The sequence below is a fragment of the Nanorana parkeri genome, unplaced genomic scaffold, assembly GCF_000935625.1.
Source record: "Nanorana parkeri isolate BGI_ZX_2015 unplaced genomic scaffold, ASM93562v1 scaffold341, whole genome shotgun sequence".
Taxonomy (NCBI): Eukaryota; Metazoa; Chordata; class Amphibia; order Anura; family Dicroglossidae; genus Nanorana; species Nanorana parkeri.
In genome coordinates, this window is record NW_017306609.1 from 506,977 (window position 1) to 518,696 (window position 11,720).

Genomic DNA, 11,720 nt, shown 5'->3' on the forward strand with positions numbered 1-11,720 from the left:
CACACAGCTGTAACATTCATTCACAGGATATTTTAATAAAAAGAACTACAAGTTCCATTTGCCAGTGTAGCAGGGGGACTCGCAGTTCTCAATGGAGCGCATGCAAGGTGACCTCACTGCAACTGTCATCCATTAATAACTTCATCCATCTTGGTACAGACCTGGGACTGGGGGAATAGTCTGCAGAAGCCTGTGCATTGTGGTTGCAATGCTTTGCAAGCTCCAATTAATTTATTAGATTTATTTTGCCCATTTTATTTTCGTCCTCTGCTATTGATAATTACTTTCCCCACACTTGTCCAATGGGCATTTACCAGTCACAGCCCACAGAAAAGCAATGTTTCAGTTCAGTGTTGGTCTGTGTTCAAGCTCACAGTGGACTTTCCCCCTCACGTAACAATGCTTGAGCCTGATGATTACCTTCTCAGCACTGAGCACCGCAGATAGTTTTGAGATCCTCTGTGAAAATTTAGCAAAACGTTTGAGATGTTTTCCACTTTGCAGCTTATTTCTAAAAAACACATTTAATTTTTTCACCAGCATGAGAAGAGATTTTCTAACCATCAAAATTGAAAATCAGCCATGGAAAATTATGCCCTTCTGCTGTGGCATTGGAGAGCCGCTTCTCTCTCACTCAAATAAATACATTTTCGAACTCTTTTTTTGTAACAGTATTTCCTATTTGAAGTGGTGTTAAGGAGTGGAGAGCACTTTGCTCCATTCACAAAATACACAAATAGTTTACTTCAAAACACACCTTGGCTGGAATGAGGGCAGAAAAAAAGCACAGACTGGGGCTGGCAGCACACCCTATACAATATTAAACATTGCTTTATGAGAATTAATAGGATAATGATCTTTATTTTAGACATGCAACTATAAATTTCATATCTGATTGGAGTCCGCTAAAAATAACTGTCACTTGTAAGCCTCCTGTGTTGTAGAAATAAAGTTAAATGAGAACTATGGGGTCAGTGCTTTTTCCCATAGTTCTCTATGACTAGACTAGCGTCCTCCCGTCACCCAAAGCTCAGTATACCGCGAGCTACAACTCGCGATATACAGAGACGCCACAGCCGGAACGGATCCCGACAATGCTGTCTGGATCCACCCAGCTGCTTGAGTGACAGCTGGCTCTGCCTATCTAGAGGCAGAGCCAGCTGTACCCGCCTCCTCCCCATCTGTTCTGCCAGTCAGCGCTGGAGGATCGGACAGGGGAGGTGGGGAAATCCCTGCCAGAAGCCGTGAGTGACAGTCACAGCTCTCTGCACGGATAGATCCAGAAGTGAGCGAGCGAAGGTATGTGTTCGCTCACTTCCTGATCTACTGAGCCGACCTGTGACAGTTTCATTGTCACAGGTCGGCTCAGATTATGAGGCTAAGTGAAAATCACTCGCCTCATAATTCTCCTTTAAATAAAAAAGAAAAAGAAAAATGGTAATGGGCAGAGCCCTCCAAATATTCCCTTTATGCCCCTGTGTGGATAATTGCAGTAACCACCGCTATTTTAGAGTACAAATAATGCCCAATATTATAGAGCCTTTTATTAAAAACTGCATACAGCAGTTTTTCCGTTTCGATATTTTTAGAAAATTTGTATCCATAGGAACACCAATGTAGCCACAATATGGGAATACAAAGAGATTTTGATCCAATAAAGATATTGCACACTCATAAAAAAAGAAAGTCTAACAAGGCTAGATAAAACATGTAGTGACAGAATGACAACATAATATAAATGGCCACAGTTGTGATATGTTTTAGGAAGTCACCCATGTGGGGTTGGCCATTAGTGGACATAAGCGACAGTCAATGCAAAATTTGGTTGTGCAACATAGTAACACAAAGATTGCCCAAAACCTGGGGCAATTACTAAGAGAGTATGTGAGAGAAGAATGTGAGGGATAGGAGAGGAGAGTAGGACAAGAGCAGAATGGCTAGGAAAAGAGAGACAAGTAAAATAAGAAGAGAAGAATGGGAAGATGTTCCTCCATACACCAGTTTCAACCTGGCCATCAGTGCAGTGTGAAAACCATGGCTTCTATAAAGTAGGGCTTATGGACCGAAGCAACATTTATAGTTAGGTGGGCTCAAAGCATCAAAAACCCTCCACTTAATTTGTGATAAACATAGTAGAACCTTGATAAAACCTCACCATGACTAGTTGTGCATTGCTGCGTAGATGACAGGCCCCATCCACCTGTATATTGTAGATGCAATTGACAGGTAGGGATGAGCACAGGCATGGTTATTAATGGTCAGAAAATGTATGGGAATGTGCTTATGCGCACATTCATGTTTTCCTGAGCTCACCCACAATATGTCGGAATAAGGGCTGCAACTAATGATTTTTTTTTAATCGATTGATTATGGCCGATTTTGGCCGATTATTTATTCAATTAAATCGGATAAAAGAAAATTAAATAAATACCATCCTTATTTTAAAATAAAATACAGAAATGCAGCGTTACAAACATACAGTTTACTTCAGAGAAAAACTGCATGTGCAATTTTTTGGAATCGCACTGCACGGCATTACGGTACCGTGCATTCCAGTGCGAGCTATCACACTGTGGGTGGGAGGAGCGTTTGGGGTGCCACTGAAATTAATGGCACTGCAATGCACCTCCCGCAGCAGAACTTGTCAGGCCGTAACCGAAAATGACTTTTTTCCACCTGCTATAATTTTTTTTTTCTATAATCGTATTGTAAGCACATGGCGCTTGAATAGCTTCAGCCAGGGAATGACAGCTGCCAGTGGCAAGATTCCACAGGCGGCACCTGAATGTAAATACAGCAGGTAGTGAGCTGAATGGACTGAATGAGGCAATGAGTCATTACACGGCGCTCGGCTTCCTGATTGGCCAGAAAGCCATCACCAGGATTACTCGTCACCTGGTAACGAGGGAGCATGGAGACGGCTGCCCTGCTAATTGGGAAACCAGGTGGCGAGTCTTTACACGCCACCCGGGCCACTTCCCGGCTAATCAGGAAGCCAGGTCGCGTGCCATTACACGCCGCCTGGCTTCCTTAATGAGACTTCCGGTATCAGCAGTACTAAAAAAAAAAGAAAAAAAAAAAAAGATCAGTACTCGCACTCGATACCGAAAAAACGATATCGGTGCATCCCTACTCTGCATTGTTCAAAACTGCTTACCACAGAGAGAGGACTGAGGAGTAGTGGTACCCAGCACCTCATGTGACCGGTCATAAGACATCAGCAACAGGTAAAAAAAAAAAATCTTGCAATACTGTCGGGAGGGGGGTGGCCGTGGATCTGTTCAGCAGTGCAATAAGCAAACATAAAAAAAACTCATCCCATATTAAGAAGAGTGGCTTAGTGGTTCACACTTCTGCCTTGCAGCATTGGGGGTCCCCAATTCGAATCCTGGTCACGACACTATCTGCAAGGAGTTTGGATGTTCTCCCTGTGCTTGTGTGGGATTCGTCCAACACTCCATAGACATGCTGGAAAGTTAATTGGCTCCTGTCTAAATTGGCCCTGTATGCATGCACAATAGGGACCTGAGATTGTAAGCTCCTTGAGGACAGGGACTGATGTGAATGTGCACTTTGTAAAGGGCTGTGTAAATTGTTGGCGCAATAAAAATACCTGTAATAAATAAAACTGATTCTAATGCCTTAAATGATACAAAAAGGAATAGTCTGTGCTGCCAATACCAACTAGATAGAAGGGAGAGATCAGTTGCTACAGCCAAAACATATCTTTCAACTGAGGCCTACTCCAATGACTTCAGTTCCCTGACATTTAGTAATTATATGCTGAATGTGAAAATCAATGATGGCTATTGTTGAGTTCCCACTGAATGTAACTTTCTGTAAGCTAAACAATGTGATCATTTTTAGCCACCAGCAAATTAAAGCTGCTCGAAAAGCTATATTTAAAGCCATACTAAACTCTTTTTGTAGTTTCAAACAGAGATTTCCTATTACATCCAGTTCCAATGACACACTGTCACACCAAAACACAGAGAGGGGAATTTATCAAAACTAGAGCAGACAAAATCTGGAGTAGCTGTGCATGGCAACCAATCAGCATCCACCTTTTATTTTCAAAGCTTAACTGAACAAACTGAAGAGAGAAGTTGATTGGTTGCTATAGGCAACTGCTTCAGATTTTGTCTGCTCCAGTTTTGATAAATCCCCCCCATAAAGGTATAACCAGGACAGGAACGAAAGTCACATTTTCAGGGCAAAAACACAGCACTGAGTGCGGTTTGTCCCTTTAATGGAAGAATTTCCCCCATATTTCCTGTCCATGAGACAGAAGAACAGATAATGAGTGGAAATCTCCCCAACGGAGTCACAAACACCAATAAAATCCTGACAGAAGTTAAAGCACTTCCCCACCTAAGGGCTGAATTAGGATTTAAAAGTATTATTTAATTTACAACTTGTGAATTCATTTTTTTAAGGCCAGTGCAGATGGTCATTCCAAATATGGAGCTTGGTGATTGGACTGTGTAAATGGACTTTGTTCCTGAATATGGAGCTAGGTGGTTGGATTGTGTAGATGGGCTTTGTTTCTGAATAAAGAGCTTGGTGTTTGAACTCTGTAGTAAGGGTTTGTTTGTAAATATGGAGCCTGGTGTTTGGACTGCGTAGATGGGTTTTGATTCTGAATATGGGGTTAGGTGTTTGGACTGTGTAGATGGGTTTTGTTTCTGAATATGCAGCCTGGTGTTTGGACTGTGTAGATGGGTTTTGTTTCTGAATATGCAGCCTGGTGTTTGGACTGTGTAGATGGGCGTTGTTTCTGAATATGCAGCCTGGTGTTTGGACTGTGTAGATGGGCGTTGTTTCTGAATATGCAGCCTGGTGTTTGGACTGTGTAGATGGGCTTTGTTTCTGAATATGCAGCCTGGTGTTTGGACTGTGTAGATGGGCTTTGTTTCTGAATATGCAGCCTGGTGTTTGGACTGTGTAGAATGGCTTTGTTTCTGAATATGCAGCCTGGTGTTTGGACTGTGTAGATGGGTTTTGTTTCTGAATATGCACATAATTTGTAAGTCACAACTAAGTGTTGATTGCATTTGCATAATTGGAGCCTAGGAGGTGTTATTAACCTGCCCAGAGAGAGGTGTTAAAACAGCACTGTGTGTGGCAGACAATAGATGTCTCACCCCCCACCTCTATTCAAACTTGGCTTCTCCATTTTTACATAAATGGCCCCTTTCACACCTCTTTTACACTCCCTGTCTAGGATGCGTGCTTGACTGTCTTCAAAGGAGTGACCTATTTCCTTTAGATGTAGGTATACTGCCAAATCCTGACCAGAGGGTTTTGCTCTTCTATGCTGTGCCATACGCTGGTGTAGCTGCTGTTTTGTTTCAGCAACATACAATTCTGAGCACTCCTCACTGCACTGGACTGCATACACAACGTTGTTCATCTTGGCGTTGGACCTTTTGGATGAACCAGCTGTAACTCAGTGTATTGCTGGGTTTAGAGCAGACAGGGATGTGATGTTTTTTTAAAAACCCTTCTGAGTTTCTACATGACAAAATTCTTCCGTTTGTCAAGCTTCTTTCTGTTTTGACAAAAGCCCAGTCTGGATACCTGCAAGTTTTAAGGCCCCCCTGAGGTGTTTGAATTCATTCGTCTTGGCCTCCGTACTGGTGGGAATTTTCTCTGCCCGGTGGTGTAGAGTCCTGATGACTCCCAGTTTGTGGTCTAAAGGGTGGTGGGAGTCAAATAGCAGGTACTGGTCCGTGTGTGTTGGTTTTCGGTAGACCTCTATTTCCAGCCTCCTTACTTCTTTTACTGTTACTAAACAGTCCAAAAAAGCCAGTTTGTTGCTTTGCATATCTTCCAGCGCAAACTTGATGTTATGATCCACTGAGTTGATATGGTCAGTGAAAGCCTGTAACTCTTGTTTGTGAATCTTAACCCAAGTGTCATCCACAGGGCTTGAAAAATCCACTTGTCCGCTCGTCTGTGACGAGAGGACGGCGGAGCCCGACGAGCAGCTTCCCAGCCGGCTGTTGTAATTACACGGCCGGCCGGGAGCTTTACATTCAAGCGATCGAGCGTCTCTAGAGATGCTCGATCGTTTGTATTATCAGTTGCCACTGCCGTTGCCGGTCCCAAGATCCGCTGTGCCCCGATGCAGTCGGGACCGGCACGGCTCTGTGACAGGAGATCAAATGAAATCAACACCTGGTTGTGATTTACAGATTATGTGGATTGGAGCGAAATTCACTATATTTATTCTCAGATAATTTTTTGTAAGTCATTCTGAATTGAGAAAGCTGGTCGAATGTCCAGTGAAATGTCTTCAAGAAAAATATAGCAAGTCCAGCTGCCTTGACTTATTTTTTACAGATATACCATGGCCTGGATGAATGAGAACCTTCACAGACACAAGCCCTTAAGGTGCCCATACACTGCACGATTCTCGTACGAAAATCGTGGGAAATCCAGCGATCGTACGAGAATCGTGCAGTGTGAATGAAGACGTGCGACCGTTTCTACTGTACGGTCGCACATCTTTTGTCTAAGGAGCATGCTAGAAAACCAGCCGAAAATCGTACGATTTTCGGCTGGTTTGAATGATGCTCAGGAGACAAATGCCTGTTCAGCATTGCGGTCATTGGAAACCCGCCAGAGGGGCGGGTTTCCAATGATCGCAAGTACGATCTGCCTGTCCAAGATGGGCAGATTGTACGTTGTTTTAATTAACTTTACAACCATCGCGGGACTAAGTTCTTGCGATGGTTGTAAAGTGTATGGCCACCTTTAAAGAGAATCTTTGCCTTTTCAATGAAGAGCAAAGCAACAGGTTCGCTGTAATGCAAACCTCCAAAGATGCATATAATTACCTGACTTTCTTTCCACTGTGATACAAAGCTGGGAGCAAGTTGAGCTGTAGCTTACACAAGGCTACAGATCCATGTGTCCATGTAGCTTGGCCTAGTTTTGTCACATGTTTTTCCATATCCTTGAATTACCTGGGAAAGTTATTTGACTCCCAGTGCTAAACAGGAGCGGGGGAACAAAAAAGATAAGCATATGTTGCTGGGGGCACAGGTTTACTTTAAGGACCAAGCCCCAGCGCAGGTGTAAGTTCTGAGGCTAATTTGACCTGCTTTTGACCGTGATTAAGGTAGTATTACACTCTCAAACCTTTTTTTCCATTCAAATCAAATATGCATTGTTCAGCAAAGCATTTCTTTACATTCTTGCCCAAGCACTTACAGTCATCATGTTTTCACATTTCTAAGCTCTGCTTCCCTGAACTTCCTGTTGAGTACAAGATCACAAGGGACAGCCGAGTCTCCGGCAGCTGTCCATCTACTAGCATGGAGAAGGAGTGGAGAGCAGGGAGCAAGTGGCCTACTTTGCTGTGGCTGTGTATTTGTGAAGAAACACACAACTTACTAGCACGCATAAGGGGGGCTTTATAGGGCCATGCAAGGAAAAGGAGCAACCCTAAACCAGATATCAGGGCCAGCGCTCAGGTAACCAGCTGATTCTGAAGGAAACTAAAACTTTGAAAACATTTTGGAGCAGCATCCACTGTAAGTGATTCGATCAGCATTTGAAATGGCTTTGAAGCCTTTTGGACTTTAATATGACTTTAAAGGAGAACTATGGGGTCAGTGTTTTTCCCCATAGTTCTCCTTAGGGTAACGGGAGGACACAAACTAGCGTCCTCCCGTTACCCTAAGCTCAGTATACTGAGACGCCGCACCTGGAGCGGATCCCGACATAGATGACGGGATCCGCCCAGCTGCGTGAGTGACAGCTGGCTCTGCCTATCTAGAGGCAGAGCCAGCTGTACCCGCCCCCTCCCCCGTCCGTTCTGCCAGTCAGCGCGGGCAGATCGGAGCGGGGAGAGGGGAATCCAGCCCCTCCCCCTGTCACGGCAGAGAGCCGTGACAGGATCGAGAGGTGAGGGAACCCGGTATGTGTTCCCTCACCTCCCGATCTACTGAGCCGACCTGTGACAGTCTCATTGTCACAGGTCGGCTTAGAACTATGAGGTGAGTGGAAATCACTCATCTCATAGTTCTCCTTTAAGGAACGTTTGCAGCAGCTACAACAGATCTCAACATCTCAGGCATGGTATTGGGCAATGTGATCAGTAATAAACATTGTTGACATTGTTAGTGGAAAACCTGAAATAGGTCCCCAATGTCTATCATAGAAATCAGACTACACTAAATAATACAGATGTCTATAGTTCTCTATGACAAGTGAAGTTGTCAGGTGGAGTAATGCCTGCAATGAGCTGGGGGGGCGGAGTTTACCATTATCAGGTGGGACTCGGGGGCGCCCGATATTGTTTCCTGTGGATCACCTACCGTTATCCGCCTCGCTATCCATTGTCTCCGCCGGGATTCGCCGTGACAACATGACGTCCCGTTCGACTCTCCTACACTGATAAAGGACCGAACACGAAAACCCTAGCTGCTCCTACCCAGCCCCGCCTCCTCATCCAGAGTACCAGGTCAGCTTGCATTAGGGGTCTTCGCTTCCGGGAGAGGCTGGGCAGATGTGCGCTGATTGGCTGAATAAGTATAGGAGGCGGGCCTTTCTCCAGGTGTACAATAGCTCGGCATGGATCATGTATTCACATGACTGTACCTGCCAGCTTATTCATTGAGGTGACACAGCACAGAGACTTCCGGCGGGGTGTTTTATATGAATAATAAATAGCTAGTTAAATTCATACCTAACATCTGGGACAAATTCTGATGCTTAGAAATGGCTGATTTCTCAATTTCTTAAGAGATGTGTAAAGGTAGAGTCCAACTTTAAAAAAATGCACACACATTGATAAAAGGAAAAAAATAGCATGTAATCATTTGGTTGCATTGGAGCTCCTAGATCAGTGATCAGTGGATTGCACAGGCTCCTGCCGGTACTTTCCCAGGTCCATATCGAGGTACACTGCTTGTGTTATGGACAGGGCTGGATTAAGAGCATCATGGGCCTGGTGCTGAGGACTGGGTGGGATGCAGCAGGGGAGACTCTCTAATTAGGTTGCTGCTCGCTCCTCGCTGGGAACCCTGAGTAGAGAGCCACCAGTGTTCTATAATTTTTCTGGAAATCATAAGAATGCTGAACCATTTAGAGCCAAAAGAAATCTCACTGCTTCAATTCCTTAGCCACCATCAGGACTCCACAGGTGCTGGTCCAATAGGTGTATCTCCACCTTAGAATGCAGCAGTATACGAACAGACCACACTATCCAGAGAATTCCAATACTGCAGACTTTATTAAAATTCACAGCAAATCCAGTATATCAGTGAAAAAGTGTATAAAGCTACAAATGCCAGCACTGCACACTCCCAACCAACTACAACCTCTCACATGAAACATCTGCAGTATTGGAATTCTCTGGATAGTGCGGTCTGTTAGTATACTAATGCTGAACCATGTCATTTCTGGTGATCCTCCTTAGATGTTTTCCTGATGCCCTACCTGCAAGTGACGCACTTCTCACCTGGAAGTGACGCAGCCAAGGAAAATTACAGGCCACTTGCCAGGTGGTGTCAGAGATCCCGCTGCTGAAAACCGGGGACAGCCCACGGGACAAGTAACTGTGGGTGCAACGACTGAGGAAAACAGCTGATTCAGCTGACGTGGCCGTACCGGAAGTGACACAGTCAATACATTTTATGTGTCAGGAAAAATTATAGAACAATGGTGCATGAGCATTGAGCCTAGCAGACCTCCAACAGCTGAAACCGCGTCACCGGAAGTTACGCAGTCCAGCATTCTTATGAGGTCCAGAAAAATTATAGAACATTGATGCCTCTGCCTGATTGTGTTCAGCCCAGCCGCCCTGGATTGCCATCAGGCATACAGGTGATCTGGGCCTATTTTCAATGGTGGGCCTGGAGCTGGTGCTGTTAATCCAACCCTGGTTATGGAGATGGAGGAAGCACTTAATAGACTACTAGTATGACGTCACTATGCTTGTGTTCTATTGAGATCTATTAGTCACTCTGCTATGGCGGTAGATGGGACTTGTAAGGCTGGCCATACACCTATAGATTTTCGATCGGAAATTTTCATTGCTGCCAAGAACCCTTGTTCAATTCAAGCTCAAATAGCCCATCAAGCACAGACAAATGTCGATTTCGATAATCATTTGTTAGCAATTTTTTAAGTAGGAAAGCGCCGCTAATCCATCGATTTTTGTTTGATATGAAAAAAGTTTTCCAGCCTCACCGTTTGAGAAAATTCAAGCGGGACTACAGTAAAAAAAAATCGTTAGTATCCCATCAAATGTTTGATTCTCATTCGAACGACCATTCGTGGAAGATTTCTGAATGAAAATCGAAGAGTGTATGGGCACCTTTGTTCAGATCCCTGATGACTCCCCGCACACACCTGACATGGGATGTACATAGTGGTGTATTTTCTCCAGGGAGCTACAGGTGCTGCATACAGCCTCCTATGACTGTGAGCAGGTATACACTGTTACCTGATTACGCCCCTGCCTGCATGCACAGAGGTACAATTATGGATACAGCCTGCATCTACAGTTGCATCTGTCCCCACGCACTGATGTATGGAGGTACCAGCATATGTCCACCCACAGCCACAACTGTTGACTTAAATGGGAGGCTGCACACGGCACCTAAACATTTCTACTATTAGATGATACATTAAAGAAAGTGATACCCAATAAACCGAAATTTGTTTATAAAAAAACTCGCTCCATTAAGGATATTGTGGCAAGGAGTGTGGTCGACACATCCCCCCCCCCGAGGAGTAACCCAACAGCTACTTTTTTGGGTGCAGTCTGCTTCTTTTCATGTAGATGGTGCCAGGCGTGCAGACTTGCCCCTAATAATCTAAAACGGCTTAAACATTTTAAGATTAATACTAGTAGTGAAAGGGTGGCCATTAAACAATTCATATCCTGTGACATAGAAGGTGTAGTTGATGGATTAGAGCGCCCCTGTGGTTTACAGTACATTGGGTGCACCACTAGAAAACTGGGCACCCGAATAAAAGAACATATTTATAATATAAAAAGGGGCTACAAAGAACATTCAGTCTGTAAACATTTTTGAGACGTTCACCACAAAGATCCTACAAATTTACAGTTCTTGGGCATAGAAAAAAAAATTAAGCACTGGAGGGGAGGTAATTGGCGAAGAGAACTAGCTAAAAAAGAATCATTTTGGATTTTTAAAGCAGGGTCCTTAAAACCATCTGGTCTTAATGTCGAATTTGACCTTAATTGCTTTATTTCTAATGCTTGATTGTCTATGTGTTTTATTAAGATTATTGATTTTATATTCATCAGGTCATTATTGTAATTGTATTCATTTATTATTCATGTTCTATTATATATAGAGAATGTATGTCCTTCCCTGCTTCTGAGCTTTCATCTTTGTTGATGGCCACTACACCGATCTGTTCATGTCATTCTCGGTGCTTTCATGTTTAGGGCCGGCTGTAATTGGGCCCTTCTTTATTGGGTATTTGGAAAAGGGGTGGGTCCTTTTAAATTGAAATAGAGATCTGGAGGCCAGTGACTCCACACCCCTGATGAAGTCACGTGAGATGTAATGCGCGTAGGGTGGGCGGAGCTGCCAAGGTCATTCTCTTGGTCAGGACAGGAGGATTTCCTCGTTCTTTTATGCACGTGCTGGATTTCGTACTGAGAGTTCTTTCCTTGCCTTACTCATATGAGATATTTTTGAGTATGTTTTATGCATTAAAGATTTTATTTA

The 11,720-nt window shown here is 44.0% G+C and overlaps 1 protein-coding gene across 1 annotated transcript in view; it reads right to left on the minus strand.

Annotated features, from left to right (window-relative positions):
- TMC7 (transmembrane channel like 7) overlaps positions 1 to 8,423 on the minus strand; it is a 44,145-nt gene extending 35,722 nt beyond the window's left edge. Inside the window, exon 1 of the mRNA XM_018558470.1 lies at positions 8,328 to 8,423. Within this exon, the coding sequence (XP_018413972.1) occupies positions 8,328 to 8,379 (52 nt within the window). The 5' untranslated portion in view covers positions 8,380 to 8,423. The remainder of the gene's footprint in view (positions 1 to 8,327) is intronic.
- Positions 8,424 to 11,720: the final 3,297 nt, after the last annotated feature.